Source organism: Talpa occidentalis, unplaced genomic scaffold (assembly GCF_014898055.3).
Source record: "Talpa occidentalis isolate TD23 unplaced genomic scaffold, MPIMG_talOcc4v2.1, whole genome shotgun sequence".
Lineage (NCBI taxonomy): Eukaryota > Metazoa > Chordata > Mammalia > Eulipotyphla > Talpidae > Talpa > Talpa occidentalis.
Genome location: NW_026555331.1, coordinates 97,354,484 through 97,381,994, shown reverse-complemented (window position 1 = coordinate 97,381,994; position 27,511 = coordinate 97,354,484). Strand labels below are relative to the sequence as shown.

The 27,511-nt window shown below is 35.2% G+C and overlaps 1 protein-coding gene across 2 annotated transcripts in view; it reads right to left on the bottom strand.

The window, feature by feature from the left end:
* The window catches only part of HDAC9 (histone deacetylase 9), an 853,144-nt gene that overhangs the window by 326,417 nt on the left and 499,216 nt on the right, over positions 1–27,511 (bottom strand). The window contains exons 16-20 of one of the 2 annotated variants that reach the window (XM_054692408.1): positions 23,793–23,924; positions 17,787–17,902; positions 7,034–7,153; positions 3,340–3,550; positions 2,718–2,935 (exon numbers count right to left, since the gene is read on the bottom strand). In XM_054692408.1, the coding sequence (XP_054548383.1) occupies positions 2,718–2,935; positions 3,340–3,550; positions 7,034–7,153; positions 17,787–17,902; positions 23,793–23,924 (797 nt within the window). The remainder of the gene's footprint in view (positions 1–2,717; positions 2,936–3,339; positions 3,551–7,033; positions 7,154–17,786; positions 17,903–23,792; positions 23,925–27,511) is intronic. The other variant, XM_037508683.2, reaches the window with a different exon arrangement.

Genomic DNA, 27,511 nt, shown 5'->3' with positions numbered 1-27,511 from the left:
GTGGTTATTTCTCAGTAATAGATATTTTAAATGTTTGGATTGCACAGATATATTATTATACAGAAACCTGTTAACTTTGGGCATTTAAGTTATAACCATCACCTAGTAAGAAATAACTGTTTTCAACACCTCCTGGAAAAGGGTGAACAGTAGCAGTAATTCATCTCTTGATGGTTCTATTATGAGTATTTTACAATAAGACAGAGGTTCAAAATTTTCTCTAATAAGATTCTACTCCATTCCCTTAGACAATTGAGGGCAGGTGAAATATTTTCAAAATCTGGAGAATACCCAATGCGCATATGCCATTTTGATTAAACATATGGAATACATACTTGGAGAAAAGCCAACTGGAGACCTGCTTGAGTAATCTAAACACCCAAGCTGAGAGGGGTTAATATATAAAGATCAGCTTTGTACTTTGAAGTTTTCTGGACTTCATTTTACCTAATTAAGACAAGATTTAATAATCAAACCACTGTACAAACATGTACCTAAAAGTATAGGTTTGTTTCTAATTTTGGGATGAATTCTTAACAGATCCAAAGAATCAGCTCCACATGGAGAAAGACTGATAAGATTTGCTTTTCTCATTGCTAAAATGCAAATGACTGCTTTTCATCTTAGTTTCTTCCATGCGACTAAGGTTAGTATCCGCCTGTCAAAATCTCAAGTGTAATAATAAAATATATAGATTCTGATATTAGCATATGATCTGAGTCTGAAACAGTGGCAACTCAGGTCATAAAAACTGTACTTCAAAATACTCTTAAAGATATTCATACAAATCATTTGTTGACCACAATTTCAAAGAGGTCAATTTACCTATAATAGAATATACACATCCACATATTTCTAGGAAATAGAACTGAGGTACAGAAAGTATATCTTTCTCTTCAATCCAATATCAATTCTATAAATAAACCTAATTCCAGATCAAATTATTGGTAGATAAAAAGTAACATTCATAATTTTAACAACATATAAATTTTACTCTACAAATAGTGGACAGCTTTTCAAGAATGTCTGGTAGTTTTAAGTACTGATAGACCACAAAACCAACAAATATATTTCTATTATGCTATAGCAAATATATGCAGAGACACTTTCAAGTCAACGAGTATTGAACCATTCTACAAGAAGGAAGTTGGTTCTCTTTTGATGAGACTAATTTGATTAACTTAGAGAAATTCTGTAGTAATAAAAAAGTCACTCATCTGATTATATAGAGTCTGCAGTATAGGGATGCCACGGCCACCCAGGCTACCCAATGTCACACACATATACATCATCTCTGAACTTAGCAAAGAGTGGGGCTGGAAGGATTTCTGTTCATAATATGATCTTCAGCCGATGCTCCCCTCATGGCTCTGCCTTGTTAAGATGGAGGTCAAAGAGAAGACAAAAACCCTAGCCCCACTTGCCATAAGGTGAGCACATGATAAAGACACTTTTCTTTTTTTTTTTTAAATTTTGGGGTCACTTTTTTTTTTAAACATTTATTTATTTATTTATTTATACATGCACTGGGTACAGTCAGAAGCACGGGAGGGTGAGAGAATTCACCAGAGCCAGAGCGGGGAGCAGAGCAGGCAGAAGGACCGAAGTACACTGCTGAGGGGAGCAGCGGGCGGCAGGAGAGGTCTGAGCGCCATGTGGGACCCTCCTCTGGTGGCCGGGGAGCAGCCGGGGATAGAACCAGCGCCGTGGAGGCCTCGGGCAGCTTCGCAACCCAGCGCTCAACCACTGCGCCACCGGGGAGGCCCCTAAAGACACTTTTCTTTTATTGCCTTTAGAAAGATGACAGAATTTTGCCCATGAGGTGGTTGTTTCGTTTATATCACAGTAAATCAAGCATTTAAAAACTAAGCCAATTTTAGCTCTTTATGGGTAAACAGTGCATCATTTCTCAATATATCAGGTAAAAGACACTTGTAGATGACCCAATAACAAAGAAGAGCACAGAGAATCCTGATTTTTATGATCTTAACATTCTCTATGAATAATTAATTCTATTACTAACAAAGTTCTGCTTTGTAAATCTACCACAGCAGAAAACTACAGACCAGTCTTGCTTACAAGTTCATAGAATATGTATTACCCGTCTGTCTGATATCCCTATACTGTTTTTTTTTTTTTATGACTATTTTTGTGTGGTTGTCTCAGCAGGAGAACTCCTAAGGATGTGGTGTGATGCCGACATTTGCTGTCTAGCCACAAGAAGGCTGCCAGAATGAAATTACCACAAGTTTCTGAGAAACTACTTTGAACACTGTTTGGAATGAAGCGTGGCATACTAAAAAATAAATACAACGTGGATACCTACAAGTTGCTGAAAAATACCTTATTGTCTAACCTTGTCATTATTTGCACCTGTGCAAACTTTTTGACATGTAAGTCTACCACATTTGACCCTGACTCAAGCCTTTTCTGCAATACCAAAAAACTGAGGATTTTGCACATTTTTGCGCATGTGCCTGTATGCACTAATGTATTAAAACAGGAACACAATCATAGCAGACCTTTCTAATGTATGATATTGTACAGATTTCCCATGAATAAAATGAGTGTCTCAGAACCCTGACTACAGATTAGGATAGAACTCTCCTTTCAACTGTGATGGGTACCAACTTTCTCCTATTGTCTACCCACAGCAATGAAGAAAACACCAATTTTCAAACTGTGGAATGACACTTTGACATGGTTTGGGGGCTTACTTTGTTCATGTGGATCTGCTGTTGGTATTGCTTCTGCTTCTCCAAAAATTGCTGGTGTTGCTGCTGAATGACCAACTGAGCCAATGTGCTCTGAGGCAAAGGTGCAGACTGGGTTCGATTCAGGGGTCTGTGACGGGGTAATTTGTGAGGACCTCTAATGCCAGGTGAAATTCTCTCTTTTGTTGCCAAAGGAGACTGAGGATGTAAGGGAACTCCACCTGAAAAAAAAAAAAAATATATATATATATACATACTAACACACACACACACAAAATTCTATTTAAGAAAAGACAAGAAGTCACAGAAAACAGCTATATGGGATATATTTTTTTAAAAAGTACTGACACCACTGGGCAAAGACCAGAAGGAAGTTAACTTGGGTGGGGGGAAGGCAGAAGTGCCAAAGCTGTGGACAGTAGATGTCTGACCAATGACTCACCAGTAGTCCGCTCTGGTATGTATGAAAGTTAAACAGGTGAGGGATTTTTTTCTTTCCTTTCAGATATCTAGCCTTTCCCACTGTAAATCTTTACAAGACTCTTAAGTGAAAGAGACATTACAATGGATCACTGATAAAATAAAAGCGCTAAAGTGATTTGCAAATGGTGCCATTATTAATTACCAGTCACAAGAAGTTTTTGTTGTCGCATTTGTTCTTTCAATAATAAATGCTGCAGGAGAGCTTGGTGGCTGCTGTTGGGCTTTCCTTCTAAAGCGACATGCGGATGGCTTGAAGATGCTGAGATGCTGCCTCCATACTGCCCAGGCAAAGGGACGCTTTGTCTGAGTGTCTGGGTCTCACACTTCTGTTTTTCTTTGAGTGAACTTGAAGCCTGTTTCAAGAAATCAAGAAGATATTAAATCCTTTTGATCCATGTGGGTTTAAGGCTGTACATCATCAAATTAATTTCTTATTCTATGACTCTTACCTCCCCCCAACTTCCCCAAATCTTCTACCTTCTTCAACAACTGAATGGGGAAAAAGTACCACAGTGTGTATTTTAAATTAACTGCATTAATAAAGGAGAAATAAATATAGAGTCGCACGCTGGAGACAGTTTAATATGGGGCATCATCACTGAATTTTAACTTTTTTTTTTTTAAAGATTTATTTATTTATTTATACAAGCACTGGGTACAGTCAGAAGCGCAGGAGGGTGAGAGAATTCACCAGAGCCAGAGTGGGGAACAGAACAGGCAGACTGATGAAATACACAGCTGAGGGGAGCAGTGGGCACAGCAGGAGAGGTCTGTTGTGCCATGTGGGACCCTTGCCAGCAGCTGGGGATCGAACTGGCGCTGCAGAGGCTGCGGGCAGCTTCGCAGCCCAGCGCTCAATTGCTGCGCCACCAGGGGAGCCCCTAAGTTTTTTTTGTAATGTTAAGAATGATGCTAACATCAGACTTAATAGCTGGGAAGTTTACTTCAAAAATATTGTAATGCATCACTTAAGATGTATTTGAAAGGCAAAATTTATTCAAATTGTTAAATTTGAATTCAGTCTTTCTCTCTATGTCCTCTATTATGTTCACAGACATGTACATTTCCAGCATTTAATTTTTTAAATAAAATTCTTGAAATAACACAATGAAAGGTTGCATAAAATATACGGGAATTTGATCTAGACATGTATTTCATATTAATTCATAACAGATCTCCATATCTCTAAATATTAAAAATGACACTCCAGATAGTTTTGTTTAATAAAGTAAATTACAAGTGAAATTAGATCTCAAATAAAAATGCTATTAAAAACTTGAAATGTATGACAACATAGTAATATGGCAATAATAATTATATCATCAGTAGTAATAATGAATTATCCTACTCAAAGAACTTAATGAATGGTGGTAATTTTGGTATTACAAAAGCAGAAGTCTAATACCTCAAAATTATGTGGCATGTTTCTTTTCAAAACTCATGTTTCATCTTTCAAAATTGCTGTGCACCAGGGAAGCAAAGCAATTTTCAGCGATGGAGAAATTGAAGAACAAAGAGGTAAATGGTTTCTCTTAGTCACACTACAAGTCAATGCAATGTTTAATCTAGAAGTGATTCCTTCTTCTGGCTTCTTTTCCTTAAAAAATCCCACTATTCAGTGGGGAAATGCAATATTAGAGATTTCTTTGCCAAAGCAATGCTAAACTTGAAAAATTAATTTTGATTGCCTCATCTACACCAAAATGGAAGCAAAGAAAATGGAATTTCTATCCAAACCACACTGGTTTATTTATCCAATGGTACCAAATTGTATTACCATTGAAACATTAAATGGTCTGCCTTTAGCACCTGGTCCTTTGAAAAAGAATTTTTCCTGACCACATGAAAAGTGGAGTATGTTTGTGTTAGCTGGTAGGAGTGACTTAGATTATTCAAAAAAGAATGGAATAATACTAAAATGCCTATTTGAGGCCTCCCTGGTGGTGCAAGGGATTATGATGCAACATACGAAGCTGTCCGCAACCTCTGCAGAAGGAATTTGATCCCCTGCCGGCTAGGGAGCAACCCACATGGTGCAGCAGACCTCTCCTGACTTGCCCACTGCTGCCCTCAGCAGTGTATTTCAGTCAGTCTGCCTGTTCTGCTCCCTACTCTGTCTCTGGTGAATCCTCTCACCCCCCAGCCCCCACATCTCCAGCCTGTACCCGAGCTCTTGTATGCATAAATAAATATATCTTTAAAAAATATATAAAAATGCCTATTTGCATGCAATAAGAAGATCGTGTATTAGTATTTGTTTATCATCAGAAGAGATAGGATAGAAGAAAAAGATTTTAATAACTAAACATTTGAAATATTGTCCCTGTATATTTATGTTTAGTTTCATCCTTACTTCCTTTTTTCTTTTCACTAGCACCAATTGTTTACAAATGTTTCATGTGGAATTTCAGGAATATAGCTATATTCAGGATTATTTTTTTAAAGTTTGAGATTTTTTTTTTAAGATTTATTTATTTTTATACAAGGGCTGGGGTACAGGCCAGAGGCACGAGAGCGAAAGAGGATTCACCAGAGATACAGCAGGGAGCACAACATGCAGACAATAGAAGTACACTGCCGAGGGGAGCAGCTGGCGCGACAGGGGTGGTCTGCCACACCATGTGGGATTCTTGCCGGCCAGCTGGGATCCAACCCACATGGACAGCTTCACAGCGCAGCGCTTAACCCAATGCGCCACTGGGGAGGCCCTATATTCAGGATTTTTAAGCCTCTATTCAAATCCCCAATATGAAACAACATCTAAATTTTTTTCTGTCCTCACTGGTATAAGAATACTGTATCACAGAAAATATCATTATACACTATCAAACATACCAAATATAATAAGATCACACTTAAATTGATTTTATAACATGTATTGAACACAAAAATAAATTTTATTAAATATGTCACTATAGATGTGCTTTTACATAAATTAGCGTAGCATATACAGGTCTTATACTCTGAAAAGAAATCAGTTACAAAATAGTCAACGCTATAATTTTCTGACATGGGGATACTGTAAAAGATAGGAATTTGACACACCAAACTCAGTGGAAGACTTGCTGCTAAAGATTGGCAAAACTGGTGACAAAAAGACCAAAATTCCCTTTAAATTTAATGTATTCTATGACCTTAATTTAATTTACTACTATTTCATGAATGGATTATTCTAGGTAGAGTTTACAAATCTTTTAGGAAATATGTATAAAATAATTACTGCTATCTTCTGCCAGTAAGACATTTTACCTCCAAAAGATCATATTTCAATTGTCAGGACTTTTAAAGAATTGATTCACTTTGAATCTCCTGAGAATAGTTCTTAGAGAGTTTTTCCAGATATGTATTCTTCAGAGTCAGTAACTTAAATTCCTCAAATAAAGTCATACACAAAATAAATTCTATAAACATATGCTGCTATGCCTTACAAACTACACCTCTCAGCACTGGCCTGAGTTGAGTTCTAGGTGTGCTACTTACTGACTCTGTGATCTTGGGCTTTTAAACTTTCCAAGTCTCAGCTTATTCTGTCAAAAGGTGTCCTGTAATCTCTGTTTCATAGGTTGGTTGTGTGGTGCTACTAAAATAATCCATGCAGAGAGTGCTTTCTTATTTTAAATTATAAAGCATTACACAAATGTTAGCTATATTTCATGAGTTATTGTGTCACCCAGTATAATTCTTTAATTTGAAATTAAACTGTACATTGTAGTAAACAGTGAGAAGTTGGCTCCACCAAGTGTCTCTGAATTCTAAATATACAAAGAATGAACCAGAGTGACTCTATGAAACTATCACTAGAATTGGTTTAGGCTGGAACAATGTCAATAACTTACATTGAGCTGGGCTGGCACTGCTGGAAGTCCCAAGGTAATGTTGGGTAAAGAAGGAGAGGTATAAAGACTTAACAGGTTCATGGAATCTTCATGAATTAGAATGCGTTGTGAAACTATCTGCTGTTAAAAATAATGAAGAAAAGAAAATGAAATTGAAGTCTCAAAATACTGTATTACAAGCATCATTGTGAACATTTTTACTGTAAAATGTTCACATTTCAGAAAATAGACTATATTATCAAAATTAGTCAAAATATTTCCATTTTTAAATAAGCATTTTATGATTTCTAGATACAAAATTTATTTGTAAAAATTAAATTTAAAAAGAATTTTCTTTATCAGGCATAAATATAAAATCTGAAGAATGTCTGTTTATTTGGCAATATTCATTATTCAAATTCTAGCTTTATGGAATAGAACAATGTGTTTGCCATCAATATGTAAAGTACATGAATTAAACTGATTGCATCTTATATATACATTTTGTATTACTGAGTGATAAACATGTATAATCAGTGCTATAAATCATGATCTTTGTGAGGGCTAATTGTCATTTTATTTCATTTATTTTTTTATTGTCATTTTAGTGATAGGAAAACTCACACAAGAAAACCTTAGATTGCATACCAACATATAAGACTTCTATTATAACTGACATTTTTAATATAAAAAAAATCATGTACAACTTTTTTCATTCATTCATATTTATAAATGAAAGGAAATGTTACATGTTATGAGTTCTCTACAATAGCCTTCATTTACACTGAAATACCTTGAACATTTTGGCATCACAGTCCTTTTTACAACACATACCTTTATTTAATCCAATACTTAGAGTCATGTTTTCCCACATGTGGCCTAATATGGTTGCTTGAATTACATTTTCTGTTTAACTCTTGCTTCCCTCCCAGAACTCATACAATAAGAGTTACAAAGGTCTTATTAGACTAGGGAACTCTGGCCTGATATGGTCCCCAAGGGAACAACATCCCTGAAAAAGAATACTCCATGTAACAGTATGACACAGTGACTGCTTTCTTCCCAAACAAAAAGCATATGGGACTCCAATAATAGACCACCTCCAAGAGGGATATTGCACACACGGGCTTTGACTTAAGTAAATATAATAACTTGTCAAGCATGTTTGGGGGAGCTGTAGATTTTCCCCTGGACAAACCTGGGATATCAATTAACTGAGGAAAATATCATGTGCTAATACAATGCAACCTCAGAATGTCACTGAAGAGTGATGCACCACCAAAACACAGGATGTTATTCCAAAACATCACCTCAGTCATACATTTGTTTGGAGATGAGTAGTAGCCTTAACATAATAAGAGAGCAGAAGGTTAAATGTGGAGTTTTCTCATTGCAACTTGGAACTCCAAGCTCTCAGATCTTTTTCCTCCAAAGAGTAAGCCATATTTATGCATGGAAATCAAGAGGTACATTGAAACAATATTATAGTAACTTTATAATTAGCTTTTTACTTAAGTAAAGTTAGTTGTCTAAACTGCCACCATAAAGAGTGTTGGAAAATATTTTATCATTGCAATTTGCAGGGTTACAATTTTAGGAACTATCAACAATTGTTTTACTCTAATTAAAATGATAAGCTACTATTCTGGTTACACTAGTATCACTTTAACATAACTTTAAGAATATATAAATTTAGAACATATAAATGAACAAGAAAAAAGGAGGTAGGGAGAAGTAAAATTATTTTTAAAGGTTAACTGGCAGCAAGTAGTAATTTATAATAAAGGAATATTTCATTTCATTCACTCATCTGTATTCATAGGATAGAAGTAAACGTGGAAAATTCACCCCTTTGAGTCACACATAAGGTTCATTCAAGGTTGTATCTGTTTCTCACAGCACTGATATTTGACATGCACTATGGGACTTTGCAAAAAGGTTATATTTATTTCCCAAACAGAACTTCTGTGACACCGTCCCTCCTATGACAGGAAACGCATCTATACTAAATGGGGGAAGAAATACTGATAGGAGAACATGGGTTGTTCACATGGACTTTCACTAAAATAAAGGGATTTGGGGTTATTCTCACTTGGGATTTCAAAACTCTGTAGTTTAGTATAGAAATTGGGTGACTCCCTTTCCTATGATAGTATAGAGAAGGTTCTTGGATAAAGTAGTTTTGTTCAAGGTGATTTTATTACAACATTAATGAGAAAAATAACAATCCCTGTTATTTTGAATGTGAGACCTCATTTGAGGAACCGCTTTTGATGCATATCATTTTGCTAATGTCACAGTTCCTAAGAACCTATCGATGAAGTTAAGTGGTATTTTACTGTATTGACTTTCAGCACCTACCATATACCAAGCTCTGTGTATTATTCTTCACAGGCACTTTCCAGTTATCATTATGCTTAAGAAACTGAGCGATTTCTTTAATTCTGGTTCACAGTGGGTTGATCAATAATACTTTTAAACTGATCAATGCTTTAAGATTTGTAGACAGTGTTGCTGCATAAACTACCTGAGTGTTCTGCAGTTATCACTGAAAGATTCGAGAACCATAAACAAAAAACTATGGAGAGGAGGAAATCTTTAGAGAGAAGAAGAAGAAGCAAACTCAGACCTTAAAACTTACAGGGAAGAATAAAAGCATGCAACTAGGAGCCAACTATCTATGCATGAGAAGAATGAATGCCTTGATAACTTTATAGTCATGAGGATCTTCAAGTCACAGATACAATTCCTGAGGAAGCAAGGAAAGCCTTGAGTCCCCCAAGTCTTTTGGGTATAGTTGGCTCTTCCCAGAAAAACTAATTGGTATAGATAGTATCCTATCATAGAAATTCAGGGATTTGGGGTTTGCTTAATTTATCTCTTCCAATCACAAGTTGGTAAAAAGGCACAGCATTTGCATAAACTTCCAGTGGCTAGAATCGCAAATGACTTAACAGACATGAGAAAATGTTTCCCTCAAAAAAAATCTTTAAAAATAACTACTCAAATTTGATTTTTTGATAGGAACTGCCTTTCTGTTCCAGGTTAATGTTTCTTAGTAAGAAGTTGGAGCTTTATTTTCCAGCCAGTGGTGTGCAGACACACTGGAAAGCCAGATGACATGGTGGTGAAAGGCACCATTTCACGGACACATTGAAGGAGCCTGCCCAGTATTCTTGCAAGACTGGAAGATTACCAGACACAGGTATTGTGGTGAGCTTACAAATATTTTCAGGCAAAGCTCAGATTTTCCAGGAAGCAGTTTTGAACCTGATCCAGTCCTTAAATCAGTAATGTGCTAAGATTTCAACAATTCACAGTTTAGAACTTGGAGAAGATGGTTTTAATCTAAAGACTTTACAGAATCAGGAACTACTGCTGTACTTAGATAAAATGGAAATGCTAACTGTATAAATTGCTATAACTTAACATTCACAAAATAATTAATGAGTTATATTAGTAAACTAGAATAATTAATTAAGTTGGATTAAAGGTAGTAAGAGTACAAAGACACCTTATACCATGCTGATTCACATGCTAGTCAGGGGCACAGAAAAGTAGAAGACTAACTCTGATGATTTGTAATAATTGCTGAAATTAGAGTAGGGTTAAAAAACTTCCATGGCATAAAGCAGGGTGTCAATTTTAAACCAAGCTTTGATGGCTAACTAGCATTTCACGAAAAAGAGCATGGTGTTGGCAAGAAGGATATAAACTGAGCCAGGTGTTGGGGCAGGGAAGATCTGCTCACATTTTAATGATGACCTTCAAATTGTGTGACCTTCAAATTTTAATTGTGTTTTTTATCAACAAGGTAATTCCAAACCTATTTTATGGATAATACTTGCCATTCAGATGCATAAAAAACCTCAACATTCTGTCTGTTGACAGAGCTATTTATTTAGCCATCAAAATCAAGAAGCTACTAGTTTTAATTAAAATTTTCAAAGTTTCTCACAAAATGGACATTGGCAAAAATTATAAAAATGAACAAAAAAGTCAAATGCTATGGGTATTTATAAGTGCAGAAACCTCACACATTATACATGGGACTACATATTTGCACAGCAATTCTGGTGAGCGATTCAACACTACATGACAAAATAATTACACTATACACCGTGGACCAGCAATTCTTTTTTAGGCAGATATATCTTCACGGAATTCTCTCATTAAATTTTAGGTTGACGTCTGCAGATATATATTGAAGCATTTTTTGGTGATGGGTGAGAACTGAAGGCCATTGGGGCATCAACTAGCAAATGGATAGGTAAATGTAATTGTGCCCACACATATTGTTATGGCAATTAAAAGCAGCATGTTAGGTATATGTATCCATATATGAAAGTGGAATGAGAGTGATACCAATATGCCCTTTACGCCCCCTAAAATTTATGAACACAAAGCAAAAAATAGGTATGATATAAGAACCCACACAAGAAAAAATACAGGGGAGAATGTCTATTGGGCAAGGAAAATTGACATGGAACAGGAGACACAGAAAAATGAAAGGAGGAAGCAAGGAGGGTGGGAGGAAGGGAGCAAGAGAGGGAGAGAAGAAGGACGTGTTCTCAGGAAGACAAAGAAGTCAACTGATGAATTTGACAGAATACTAGTTACAAAAGTAACTAAGTTGTGTACTTCTTAAGAAGTTCATGGAAAAGAATGCATGCAGAATTATTAATTTACAGCACATTCAAAATTAGCTATGATTTGCATGAGTAACAGAAAAAGACTATAGATATCCACAGAGTTTTGGTGAAAAACAGATTGGACTGGAAAAAAGTTGGTCTAATGCCTTACACTTGAGTGCTACCAATCCCTGGCTTATGACTCTGGGCAGCAGATTCTTCTCTGGACTTCAGATTCTTCAGGCTAAGACAAAAGTATGTCTGATTAACTCTATCAGGTAACATGTGTTTCTGCAGAACTGCATCCCAGAAGATATGCTTGTGAGCCTCAATCTGTTTTGGTTTTAAAACATCTCAAATCCCCAAATCTCAACTATCTCAAAAGAGTCAAAATTAAAAAAAAATTGCTTAATCATTTAATGTTTGCCCATGGCTTTCATAGTATTTTCATGGTAGTGCTTTTTTTTTTTCTATTCTTTTATCTGACAGCTGAAAGGAAATAAAAATCTCCACATAATGAAGAAGTTATAGGGAGGAAAATCTCTCTTAAGTTTGCATTTTGACTGGACATCCAAGAATGATTACTATAAATGGTTGGGAGACCCAAAAAAAAAAAATCATTTAACTGGGCTTCCTTTGCATTTAAAGGCATTGATATTTTAAAAGTCTTGCTTTACAATATTGACTCATGCTATTCCTAGTAAATGATTCTTCTGTCATAGCAACCTCCTTTCCCTGAGGAGGGGTAAAGTGTTTTATTTGCTGCCATCTAAAACCATAGCTCTACACCCACTCAGAAGTGAGTGTAACATTTACAATAAATGTCACAACAGCTATTATGAAACAATAGGCAGATGAGTCATGTGAGATTGGGGCAAAACAAGTGACATTTGAGATGATTTTAGAGCACTTAACCTTATTATTATTAGAATCCTTTCTAAGCAATCATTTATATCTGCTGGAAAAAAATATTAAAAAAAAAAGCATAGCAGAGACAGCCACTAATGTTCAACTAGAAATAAACCAGCTGCTTGGCTCCTGTTATGTTATCAAATAAATCTACTGAATCTAAATTAATAGTGTTGATATCCATGGACACATATTTGAACCCACAAGCTCATAGTATTAGTAATAAAGTAACTAGATAGGTAAAGACATCTTTGACTGGAGTTGGAAATAGAAACTCCTGAGGTTTCAGTTCTCCAATCAAGTTTACAAATGAGTAAAACCAAGTAGCTCCAACAATTTGAGTTCAAGACTGAGCATATGCAAGAAATAGAAGAAATAAAGCAGAAGTGGTCAGAGCAGATGGAGACTCACTCTCACTTGAGAGTTGTTGGCTTGAAGACAAATATGCTAATGAGTTTTCCCTACTAGGAGTCAGTATTGATAACAAAAACAAAAAATGCACTTATTTCACACTTCACAATTTACCACCCCCGTTCAAAACACTGATTTCCTTACAACAAAGCTGTTGGATAAGTATGGCTGTCTCCTAGATAAGGAACAACAGGTTTGGGGCCAGTTTAGCAACTTAAGTAATGACAACAAAGTAATTTAGTTTTGAAGCCAGGTTCCCAAGGAGCTTCCTTAATGGAAGACCCATATATTTGAATACACTGTGCTATTTTCTGAGCCTGGATTTATGAATAAACTCTCCTCCTACTTCATTCTTAACCTTTATTTTAAATTATGCATATAAATTACAAGACAGAAAATTGCTTGTTGTTTGCCTAGGCCTCAGGATCTTTAAATGAAGTCTTACTTTCTTCTATCCTAAGCAGTAAAAAGTAATAGAATCCAAGTTATTTACCCAGGCTCTGAAAGAATTAAGTGACAGGCTTTCTACTTACAGGTCACAGAATAAAGAGCTCTTTCAAATGAACACTGTCATACTATTTTAAAATGAAAATTCACCTGTGTTGCTTAAGCAGATATGATTAAATAAGGCTATTTTGTAAATGGTGAAGTATACAACTAAATTCATTTTTCATAGTATAATCAATGATGTAAATTGTTTGTTTCCCCTGAGCATTTCAGTTGCTGTAAAACTACATGTTATTAATTTTAGAAGATACATGTAAAGGTCATACTAAATTCTCAATGATTTTTAATCAAGAATTGGCTGGATTTTTTTTTTCCTTTTCTGTAGTTTAGATGAATACACATAGTGTAACAAAGCTAGGATATCAATTTGCTGACAGTTTGAGTCTGAATTCTGCTGTCTCTTCATCTCTTCAGTATGAGTTACACTGCAGACCTCTGTAAATGCAATGCAGCAGAAAACCACATGTTAGCCATCAGGGTTGAATTTTTTGTTCTGGGCCATGGAGAGGCTACCCATCAGTGCATAAAGGTCTGTCCACCTGGCCTTTTGGATCATAGTTCAGGCACACAATTAATTCATTATGAGGTAAGTCACTGCTTGCTTTTGAACTAGTCTTTCCAACTTTGGAGGTGAATGTCCTGTCACTGACCTGAAGAAATACCTCTACTCTTTCAAACTCCATTAAATCACATTTCCTTCTGTTTTGTTTTTTTTTTTTTTAATGGTGGGGGTAGGAAAAAGGAAAGGTTTGTAGTGACAGAAATGTTCAACAATTAACTGAAAAGTTAGAACATTTAAGCAGATAATTGTGAAAGGAAAGATTTTAGGAATTTAAAACATTGTAAGCAAACCCTAATTTACATTCTCCATTGTATGTATTTTGAAATTTAAAGATGTGGGCATACAATCTAGAGCACAATATAAAAATTTTAAAGAAAACTATTTCACATTATCCATTTATCTCTAATCTCACACACATATATTTCTTGTTTCTTTACATTGTACTAAATACTACACACATACATGCTTTTATAATGAAGGAATACATGTACCTTCCTTTGCAATAAGGGGCCACATTACTCCCCTTCCTTTCTCTTGGGAGATAAACCACTATGTTAAATTTTGTGTTCATCACTCCCTTGCCTTTTAAAAATATATTTTTACTACATATGTTTTACACATCAAAATACTCCACTCCTCTTTCTGAACATAATAAAATATTATCAAGCTGCAATTGGTCTTCTGTATCTTTTGCAACACTAATGATGCATTTCTAAGAACCATACATGCTGTGAATATAGTTTTGTGTGTCAATTTCATTTTTAAAGGTGACAAATTTATCAAAAATTATAACCCATGGGCCTCCCCGGTGGCGCAGCGGTTGAGCGCTGGGTTGCGAAGCTGCCCGCGGCCTCTGCGGCGCTGGTTCGATCCCCGGCTGCTCCCCGGCCACCGGAGGAGGGTCCCACGTGGCGCGCAGACCTCTCCTGTGGCCCGCTGCTCCCCTCAGCAGTGTACTTCGGTCCTTCTGCCTGCTCTGCTCCCTGCTCTGGCTCTGGTGAATTCTCTCACCCTCCCGCGCTTCTGACTGTACCCAGTGCATGTATAAATGAATGAACAAACAAACAAATAAATAAATAAATAAAAAACATGCCTCTATAAAAAAAAAAAAAGAAAAAAAAATTAAAAAAAAAAAAAATTATAACCCAGATCCTTTTCTACAATTATGGATAATTAAATTGCTCAAACTGAGAGGAAATGGCAATCTAAAAGAATTTTAAAATTTTGTTGACTGTGTTGTTCTTGTCATGGTAATGGATTACCATGTTCCAGAAAAAAGACCAATATTGATACATAATTGCATTAACAGAAATACAATGTTTATAAAAAAATAGTTCATGAATACTACGTATATTATAGTCACAAATATATGGGGAAGTATTTATTCTACCGGGTATCATGTTTTAGGAAGGATAGTGAAAAAAGAGGATGAGGGACAAAATGATGGTCAAAAGTAAGAAATAGATGAAGGACCTGGAGATAATATGGAGGCCTGAACTGTTATTTGCAAGTAGCTAAAAGGCAGTCAGAAGAGTTCTTTTTGGAAAGTTGAAGGAAATATTTGAAATCTAGAATGAAAATATATTCCACAAGGGAGGACTTACATTTTTTTTTTCTAGACACCTAAGATCATTATAAATTTGTGGTACTTCAAACCAAATTAAAAGTTCGGGTTATGTGAATTTGGGCTCCACCACTCCATGCAAGAGCTCACCTCTGGGTTTCCCTGGTGGCGCAGCGGGTTGAGCACCACGCTGTGTAGCTGTCTGCAGCCTCTTCAGCACCGGTTGGATTCCTGGCCAGCCGGGAGAAACCCACATGGTACGGCAGACTTCTCCTGTCTCCCCCGTTACTCCCTTCAGCAGTGTCTTCGGTCTGTCTGCCTGTTCTGTTCCCCGCTCTGTTTCTGGTGAACCCTCCAGTGCATCTGGCCTGTACCCCAGTTCTTGTATAAATAAATAAATCTTGAAAAAAAAAAGTAAAGAGCTAGCCTCTGAGGGAGAGATTCTGTTCTTGGTCCGGTTCCCATGAAGACACCTCTCGGGGGGAAGGGATGGGATGGGACTCACCAATGCAGCATAGATATGGGCCTTGGGGATCTTGCCTTAGTGTTTAAAGGGTCTAATAATCTCTTATCCTCCTTTCTCAGTACTGGGTGTTGTCTTTTATCTCCTGGGTTTTGTGAGATCCTGAAAACCCAAACTTATAACTCAAGTACACAATATCCTCAGGGTAAAAGTAACTTCACTGGTTTTCATTCTCAGCTTACCAAGGTTAACCTCTGGGTTTCTGCATTCAATTATATTTTGACCTGATAATTTTAAAATTTATAAATAACTGCTTCTTGATATTTTGACTAAGGTCAAGTGTAAAATTTATAACTAATTTATTGTAAATATGCTTATGTATATGTGAGAGTGAAATTATAGACACAGATTTAAGCATAAAGTACAGGAGACATTTCTGTAAAACAGGTTAACTGTTCAAAATCAACTGGCTTGTCTCAGGAGACAATGAAGTGAATTTCCTATAATGAGATGTGTTCTAGTAGAAGTTTGATTCATCACATATAAGGAAAGCTACAGATGTGATCTAAGAATCAGAGATTTGATCTGCCCCTTTCTGCATCAAAGAACTATAATTCTATAAAATACAAAGAAGCATTTCACAGTTACATATAAGAAGTTATGGACCAGCTTTCCTTGCATAGAGCAGTGACTGGTAAGGAGGTCTTGTTACGATAGGAAAGAAAAACTTAAAATTTCAGTGTGTAGATGGTGAATTGAAAGCAGTAGATTCTATAAATTACCTGTTGCCTTTGCTTAGCCTAATACAGACTACATAGACAAATTCTTGTTGTCCCCACACTTATTTTCCTCTTAATTTTCTATCACTGATTTTAATAAGTCATGTGCTAGAAAAAGCAAATGCTATTAATGTTGATTACATACAATCAGAGAATAAGAAATTGTGTTCTTTTTAAGACCTATTTCCCTGAATTGCTCATTCTTCAAGGACAGAGTTCATATTTTATTCATCTTTATATCCCCTATTACCAGGCAAAATGACTTGCACATAGTAGGTCCTCAATAAATGCCTAATCTTTGCCCCTCAAAATGATAAAACACACCTTGCTAGGCTATCCTTTTTTTAAAAAAAAATATTTATTTATTTATTTTGTGGAAGAACTGGGGTACAGGCCAGATGTGTGGGGGAGGGGTGAGAGGATTCACCAGAGACAGAGTGAGGAGCACAGCAGTGGATTTACTGAAATACACTGCTCAGGGGAGCAGTGGGTGAGAAAGGAGAGGTCTGCTGTGCCATATGTGGTTCAGCTCCCTGGCCTGGGATTGAACTCAGACTGTTGAGGTGATATTGCTGAGACTTAATTCCTAGGCCAGCAAGAAGGTCCTGCTAGGCAATTCTTTGAGAGGTTTTCATAAAGTTTTTACTTACTGATAGGCCTATAGACTATCAGAATGATCAAAAAGAAGGATAACTGAGATGTACAACTGTTGGGCAGTATATACTCAACATCACTAATTTTATCTGAGGATTACATTTTAGTATACTTCAGTCCTGATTATTGTCCAATCTTCATAAATAAGATCAAGTTTACTCAAACCCACACATTATAAACGTGTAAGAAAAATAAGAACAGATGGCTTTAAGCTTCAATTTAGAAACATCACTTTGTTTTAGGGATCTAATAGAGGATTTAACTTTAAAAGAACCAAAATAATAAGAGTCTTACCTCAGCATGAGGATTAGGTGGCAAAACTGAAGTCTCACTTTCGGTAACATTTCCAGTTGGCCCATTGTTTGGTGAACTGGGCCCAGATCCAGGAGAACTGCTACTGACTGAGGATTCTGAAAAATATTATGAAGTACAAATATATTCATAAAAATCTTACACACTTTAATTACATGGCAAATAATATAGCACACTGAACACTGTATTCCCTCCACCATGTGAATGACAAATACTATCTAACCAAATAATAAAAAGGACTGTGAAAATTTTTGGAAACTTTCTGAATTTTCATACCACTTTTTCTTTTTTTTATTTCCACTGCTAGAAGTACAACATAATATTCAATAGTTCCTAGAGAATTAAAATAGAGAACTTCATGATGAGGAAACCAAGTAAAGAAGGGAATTTTCTTTTACTTACTGTTGTGCTACTGTAAAAATAACAAAAATTTAGAAAATGGGCTTTCATAGTTATATATAAAAATATGTCCTCATCACATGAGGCCCAGAGTCATTCCTATTGCAGGTGAAAAAGAACATTTATAGCTTGTTATAAATTGTACTTTACTTGATTTACTAAGGCTGTATCTTATTTACAGCACATCTTAGTCAAAGATTTTTGAAGAAAATAAAATAGAATGGAAATCTCAAAATGGTACATCTTGTAACTTTAACTCACCCAACTTATTTCCCAGAAGACAAGTTGCCTGAAATTAATATATTTTTTTTTAAAATGCCCAATAGTTTCCTTTCCATCCCTTAAAAATTGTAAAGGAGCTCTCCAAACAGAAAAAAAAGTTAGTAAAAGAAGTCTGGGGATTGCAGACAGAAGCAGAACAAAGAAATGGGTTAAATGGGGTAAAAAGGTAAATATAGTACACCATTATACAACTTGTGCAAAAATGAAACTTTTCCTTTTAAGCCCAGGAAGAAGACAAGGATGCCCACTTCATCGCTTTGTTTAATTTAGTATTAGAGGTTTTATCTAGCACAAGCAGACAACTGGAGTAAAATGAATACAAGTTGGAAATGAAGAAGTGAACCTATTGTGATTTGGAGATGATATGATACAGTATATAGAAATCTCTGAAGACTCCACCAAACTTTTAAAAACAATGCTCAGCAATTCAGCAATGCGAGAGGTTACAAAACCGATGTACAAAAATCTGTTGGAATTTTATATGGTATGTTAAATTTCAAACATCAATATACAAGAAACTTATTTTAATAAAAATAAGTTAATACAGATTATTCAATTAATCTTTCACCTTTGATATCAAATTCACAAGCATTTCAATTTATGGAGTTAATGCACTTATTAAAATAGCTAATTAACAGAAATATAAAGTTCCAATTTCTAAAAATATAAGTAAGAGAGGTCATCTTATCAAGCCTTGGTAAATTATTTATTGAACTCCAATTAAGTTCTTTTCACCTACTACAAATTCATTGAACATTTTTATACGCATCTCATCCTTATAGCTTGTTAATTCAAGTCTGCACAAAGGATCTTGCCTTGTATTAGTAATTTTTCTTTTTACCTCATGAATTTTATTATCCATACTCTCCTCCAATTAAAGATAAAGCATTTCTCTATCTTTTTTCTCTCCATTGCTAACATATTCACTTTTATCCCTGATCCCATTTCTAGAATTTGCTTTGTTAATTCTTTGATTTTTATTTATAATTTTTTACATCGTTGCTCATTTTTGTACAGTTTGATTTCTCTTAGGTGTTGCCCCCTAAAATTCCCACCACCAAGACACCTATGAACCATTCCCATAGACTCTTGCGATTGTCCCTCCCATTTTGATAGCTCTCCCTTTCCCTCTCCTGCTGAATTTCTCTGTTAGTTTGCTTGATAGTTTTTTTTTTTTTTCTGATCCTTTGTATGGTTTACCTATGTTCCTCCAATAAGTAAAACCATCCAATATTTTTTTTTTCTTTCTGTCAATTATCGAGTCTTCATGCTTTCCTTATACATTGGAGCCATCCCTCTAGTCTGAAAGCATACTCATGTCTACTCATCCATTAAGATTCCTGGTAATCTGTCTTATTCATTAGTGACTATAACTGCTTGCCCAAACTAACTTTGACATTTTCCTTTCTACAGTAACATTCTCCACATTCAAGTCTATCTTTCTATCTCTTTCGCTTGTCCTCTTTTAACCAATTCTTAAATGTAGACATTCACCTAAAGGTTTTTTGCCTTATCCCTCTCCTCCTTCCTTGTCAAAAACAAAAACAAAGCAACACCTCAATATTATGAGACCGAATTCTTTTCTAAGAAAAATACTCTCATGAAACTTACATTTCTTGCCTTTATAGCTCATAAATTCTGATCTGAGTCCCTTTGGAATGCTGGACATTCTTAACTTCCCTTCACCTGTATATTAAATTCAATGTATTCCAATATTAAATGTGCCCTGCTTATCACTCTCTTTCAAGTCATTTTCACTCCCTTCCTTTCCCCAAATTGAATCAGTTACTAGGTTCTTTCATTTTGTTTTTCACATGATCTGCCATCTATTTTGACTATAATCATTTTCATTTAAGCCCTCAGTCTTCATTATTCTTTCATAGACTATAGAAAGCCTGCTAATATTTCTTTTTTAAAAAAAGATTTATTTTATTTATTTATATATACAAGAGCTGGGGTATAGGACAGAGGTTCAGAGGGCCAGTGAGAAGATTCATCAGAGCAGAGCAGGGAACACAAGTGGATTGACTGAAATACACTGCTGAGGGGAGCAGGGGTGAGACAGGAGAGGTCTGCTGTGCCATGTGGGTTGCTCCCTGGCTGGGAATCAAACTCATGCTGTAGCGGCTGGCAATAGCTTGATAGTGCTGAGTCTTAACACCTTGTGACGCAAGGGAGGCCCTCTGCTACTATTTCTGAGTTGCTACAGAGTCTTTCAAACCTCTCCTCCCAAATATTGCCAGAATAAAAATTCGGAGACAACTTTCACAATAGTCCTCTGCTCAAAAATGGAGCCTAACATTATTTCCTTTTGTTATCATTTCTATACTCTACATTAAGTGAAATTTAAATAATTTATTCTGCTGAAAGGTGCCACTTTCCCATTTTATGCTTTTCTACCCTCCTTTTTCTCCACCTACTTCACTGCAGGTCTGATCCCACCTCTAACTTAGCTCAAAGTTTGAATCATATACATTCTGTCTCCCAGAGAATAGAAACTCCCAATTTGTAGGCTATATTGTTTGCCCTCCCTTAGAAAACATGTAGCTTTCAAATTTCTACTATAAATATTTCTGTACTCAACTGTACAGTGCTAACAGAAAGAATACAGATCGTAGATAGAATTTTGATCCTACTAGTGTAGGATTTCATCAAGCCATTGTAATTTACAATTCTTAAACATATCTAGCTCAATGCCATTCTTCCTATGTATGTTACTTACAATTTGATTAATCTGCTTTTTTATATGTGTATGTTTCTTGCTTACTTTCCTTTTAATCAAGGAAATATAAATTTAAAAAACCCTTCCAGGAGATAAGACTAAGTACAGATTTCTATTGTTGTGTTAATGTCTTTTTTTTTTTTCAAAAAAATAGATTTTCTTGAATATTCTGTCTTGCTAATTAAAAAAAATATTTTTATGTGATATCCGGACAAAATTATTTCCTTATGTAGAAATTGCTGATATGTATTAGGAAACAAATATTGCATGAGGTGAGATTTTGTAAGAACACTGAGAAAATGTCCGAGAAGAAATATTGCTAAGTAGAGTTTGAAGAATTGTTCATGAAATGGGGACAGCAGAGTGGGAAAGAGTGGAGAAGACACTACAGGAACACAGAGGTGCTTAAGGCTTAAATGTTAAAAGAAAATGGCTTTTTGGGTGGAGGAGCAGAAAACACTTGAATTTGGAAAATATGTTAAATGGTGCCCATGTGAATTAATAGGAAGAGAGGTGGCATGGAGTTGTAAAAACAATCACTTCAACTTATGAAATAGGAAAAAAGATTCAGAGATAAGAGAAGAAGAGCAATGCTTATTTGATACTATGGTGGTCTCTGACTCACTAGCAAAAATAATTAGTATTGAGAATCAAGGAAAGCTCATCCAAACTAGATGAAAGCTGGCAGAGAAAGGTGAAGAAATCTGTGTGTCTGATAATTCAGACCTTCCAAAAACATTTAAGGTAAGGGTCACATACTGCTTTAAAATATCTACCAAACATTCATTGTACCAACTCACTGACCAAAATTGTGTATCTATAATGCACAAATCCCTCTTTGGATATACATCATTTCCTCTGATGAAAAGGTGAGTCTTTATCTTGCAAAATTAGGATGAGAAAAATATGGTATTTCAAAAGTAAAGAAACAAACTAAACTAACAAAGCATAACTCTTAGAAGTGAAAATCATTTTTCAGAGAGATACTGAACTAAAGTCCATTGCAATTTGGTTAAAAAGTATAACTGATCACGGAAGAAAGGTTATGATCAAGAAATGAGAGTAACAGAAAAATATAAATGAGCACTTGGGATAAATATGGCCTTAGAAATTAAGATTCTAAGACAAATACATAGCAATGTTTATGTTTTTCTGTTTTCTTCAAGTTTTTCTATAAGGAGGGAATATATTTCTCCGATAAGAAAAGCCACCTCTATCTATTTACATTATTTTTTACATTCATTGAAAGAGATTCACTTTTCAAATCTACCCCAAGGAACTCTAGAATGAAAGCTTAAGAATCTTACTTACTTAAATACAATAATGTATTTCAAACAAAAGTCTGTAGTTCCAAATTTAGGTAGCATTCAATTGGTCTGAGTTAGCAATTATATATGATATTAAATAATTTTATGCAATTTATTAAACATTTCTTAGCCCTCAAGAAACAATTTTCCATTTAATCATTAATACTTTTTCTTTAGATAAGCATATTAATTTGTCAGGATTGAACAGCAGACTATTTTTTTTCCTTAAATACCTGTAAAACCTCTAAATGACAGTAGTATTCTGTACCTTCCCATCTCACCTCTACCATCTTCCCCATATTGTCTCCCAAAACAGACACCTGCCTTGTCAAAGAAGATGTAGGCAATAAATAACTTTTTAAAAAAAATGTTGAGTGTAAGAGTGGATCAGAAATAATGTAAACTGACTACATTGGCTATAAGCCCAATTCTCCTTGAGGATGGAGAAAAACAGTTGCGCATTATCACCTCTTATTGATGCAATCAAATAAAATAAATAGATAAAATGTATAGCTCTAAGCAGGTATTCAGTAAACAGTAGTCAGTATTATTATTTTGTCTAGACATTTTGGGTCTTTTATCCCCAGGACTTCTCTAATCGCAGACCAGGTACAACTGGGACTAAGAGACTTTGTAAGACATCATGTTGAATTTCCTAACCTGTTCACCCCACTACTACCCAGGCAGCTAAAAAAATAAGAACTCTTCCATTTGAGACTAGTGAAAATGACAGTTTCTTTCCCTTTATAAAAGGCAATATATCCCCCCTCCTGCCATAAGTCCCAGTTCACTAGTAAACACATAAAGTCATTTATGAGTTCTGTAAATTTGTTGAAAAGTCAAGGTTTTGCTGTTCCACATAGTTTAATTTTCCCAGATGTATTTTGTACATTCATGTCTGAGTATGGGGGAAGTGTTCTTCTTGGACCTCCCTCTGCTCATTTCCGATCAAATTTCATTAAAAGTTATATTCTCCTGGTTGGCATTCCCAAAATGGACTGCCTGTTTCTGAAAAGATTAAGGTGAGCTTTGGCGGTTCCTAGTTATACATAGATTGACACATAGTTCTGTTTTTTTCATTCATTTCCTGTTCAACACAGTTGGTGAATGCATGGCAAGGTTCATTGAACTAATTGTGAGTTTTCAATATAATTTCCTTATAAGAAATGTTTCTTCTCAAAATAACTTTTATATGCAGCAGGCATATTTATTCTAAACTATTATTTTTTCAGTCCTACTACCAACATTTGTTAGTGTGTCTGCCCAATCCTCAATTACCTGTCACCTCAAACATTCGCTTCTTGAATGAAGTGACAACATTTCCATCCTTCCGCCTGAGTAAGGGGCTGCTTCTCCTCTCTGCCACTTTCTGTTTTAACCTGGACCGCACCTTCAAGTTGGGCTCAGAGGCTGGGGATTGAGACAAAGAAAATAGATAAAAATTAAAAAATAGAGAGCCATTTGCTTCTGTATATATGAAAAACGGCTCACCTTTTTCTTGGTCCCTTCTCATCTCAAGTTAAAACCCCAAGCATGTAAATAAGGCATTGACTTTAAATTAATTAAATAAACACAGATGATAATTATTTTTATGAACCATGTGAAATGCTTTTTTTTTTTTACTTATTTTAAATGTGAAAGTGGAAAGGAGTAAAAATATAAATTTTCTCTTCATTTTTTCTAGCAGAAATAGGATTTTTAATGGGGAGTCAAATTACTAAATATATTTGGTTTAGAATAAGATTTATTATATTTCTTTGTCAGATCTCTTAAATCTTTCAAGAGCAAAACTCAATAACCACAAAAACAGTAGCTTAATGTGATATTCGAGACTCTAAGCTTATTTCTTACATGAAGACACCACTGTAGTATATAATTTATGCCTAATCCTGACCTCTTGAATATTTCTTTATCAGTTGTTTCTAATCTGAAACTCTAAGAAAATATACTTATTATAAAAATACCAAACAAACTAGAATCATTACAAATAAATCTTTCTATGCACCGAATATACAGTTAACCAGAAAGGAAGTATAACCAAATCTTAGAATTGAAATTTCTGCATTAGTTCATATGTTCCAAAATATACATTATTCATACATGTGTTACTTCTTTGATGAAACTATTCTAAGTAGTGCTACTCTATAATTACTCATTATTTATTAGGCTTTTATGTAACTATATTTCAGAAGAATGGAAACACTGGATTGGGCTCCTGTAGTAGGAATTGATGATGATAACGGTGGTGGTGATAGAGATGATATTCATGATGAAGAGGTTTATGGAAAGGATGTTTCTGACACAACTAACATTTAAATAATGCTGGCTATGTTCCACTACTATTCTAAATGCTTTGTCAGTATTAGTTGGTTTAACCATAACGACATCCATAGGGGATAGATACTATTTATACCTGATTATATCAATGAAGAAATCAAAACACTGAAAGAGGGTAAGTAACTTGCCCAAAGTCACATACATAAAAGGGGATGAAGCCAGTTCTGTACCCAGGTAGTCTAGTTCAAGTCTATTCTTACTAAAAATACTGTTCCTCCACCTTATGTGTGAGCACTGAATAATAATCATAAAACTGTTTTTTCCAAATGAAGAATTATTAACCATGTACATCAGATACAATGTTAAAATGGAACTAGAATTTTTGACTAGAGAAATATTTTCTTTGAGACAATTTTATATTTTTGCTAGAGTACAAGGATATTAAAATTGGTACTTTTCTTTCTCAGTTTTTTTTTTTAGACTTCAAATATCTATACTTTAGTATTTTCTTTTTCTCTCCTGTGAAATATTAAGTTGGACTTAGAATCCTTGCATTCTAGGGTTTTTTGGAACTGGCTGGGCAAAATAGGAACTTGAAATACTCAGTTACAAATAAATAAAGCAAGGTTGATTTTTGTTGTTGTTGTTGAATACCTAATTTTATATCTGATAATACTGAAAAAGGAAAAAAAAAACAGGGTCATCAAAATATTGTAAAAGTAGAAAATGGGTGGGTATGGGCAGAGTTTGGTACAGGGAATAGGAAATTCAGTATAGTAGAGACCTCAAGTATATCATTTTCTGGGCCTCACACCTTTAGGCAAAAAAACATGAGAAGAATTAAGTTTCTTTTCAGACCGTCCAGGAGTGGCCAACTACCTTATCTTAGAGAAGAAGTTTGAATTTTAATTATTAGCATCCAAATGACCCAGGATTAAAGGGAGAAAATGGTACTGCTTAATTTATTTAGATTTGTTTCCCTGTTTATATTTACTTTAAAATTCCTTTAAAATAACCAATTTCATTCTCTAAAAAGGTATTATTTAATACACATATTTATCTAAAGCCTAGAAAGGAATAAATGAGGAATCACTATGTGCTAATTCTATTGGTATTCTATTGGTATCTATTGGTGTTGTATTGGTAGCCTTGTTTATAATCCTAAAACAAAAATCCCAGATTCTCAATCTTAGAACTAGACTGGACGTTGTGATGAAACTAATGGATTAAAAGCTGCAGAGTGCCTGTTGAGAAAGAATAAATCAATTCATTAATCATTTCAAAAGACAGAGTAGTGAAAGCACTATGTCTTCAATGAGAAGATGTAGCATTGAGTTCACATGCACCACATCCGAGCTATGGGATTTTCATTGTAGATGACTGCATTCTACGCCTGACTCTTAACTTGTGAAACATGACATCTAACACTTCCTTGCTTCATAGAGTTGAGGCCACCTGATTAGGTACCTAAGAGTAAATATGCAAATCTGGGTCAATGCAAATAGGAAGAAAATATTTACAGTATTTTTATTATTGTTATTATGGCTGAAAGTTACACAGCTATGAATGAAAGAGCCAGCACTGGGTCCCTGGTCTCCCAATTCTCAATCCAGTCCTCCCCCCTCTCCTGGTATATCACACCAGCTGGGGCTGAGTTTCTACAATCAAGACAAAAATGTGCCAACGGCTTGGAAAAACAGCATATGCCATTTAAATATACTACATGAAACCTAGAATTCTACAAGTTATTAAAAAATGATTTTTTTCAGGTTGGCAGAAAGCTTTCAATCCTATGTTTGAGAATGGGTTGGATATACAGCTATCACAGTTCTTTCAATGGTCAGCATAAAAGAGTGAACACCAAAAATAGGAATGAGTGTTAGTCTCTCTGGTCTTGCATCTATCTACTACTAAAACTAATAACCTTGAATAATTTATAATCTCACTGAGAGTTAGTTTATTCATGCAAATGATCTAGGATGATACTTTTGCAAAGCATGGAGTCCAAGAGATGTGAATTTCAATGCTTGCTCTACACATTAGCTATTTGGCTTTAGGTGAACCTCAGTTTTTCATGTTAAATATGAATGGTTTTATTTTTAAATTTCTCCAATTGTCCTAACACATTCTATGCTCCTTCTTTCTCAGAGCTCATGGAGGCTGAATCCTAAGATTGTATCACTGTAGTTCTTTGCTGGTTGGAATTTACTGAGACTCAACTGATTGGTAGGACTGGCTAGTGATCAAAGGATTAAGGGAGAAGGAGGGGGCAGGGATCCAATACTCTCGCTGCTACTTTGCTGCATTATTGGCTACAGCTTTGGCTCCCTAAATTCATGTTTCTCTGAAGGCCTCTGGTCCACAGCAACAGCCTTCCAAGCACTAAAGAAACACTATCCTCTCCTTGCTTCTTCAATCTAAGGCATGGAATGACTTCCTGCTGTTGTTATTTTCTGGTACCGCAATATCCCTAAGCAGTTGTAAGTAGTCCCTTCATAAAAGTCTCTGACCCATACTGTGTAGGTTCCATTTCCTGCCAAGACTTTGATTAACAAGGTACTACATATTTTACAAAGCCGTTGTACAATCAAAGGAAATAATGCTGGGGAAGGATAAACCAGTGCTTCTCCACCAGGGAATATGTGACACCAAGGGATATTTGGCAGTATCTGACAATGTTTTTGATTGTTAGTATGGAAAGTTGTTACTGGAAACTAGTG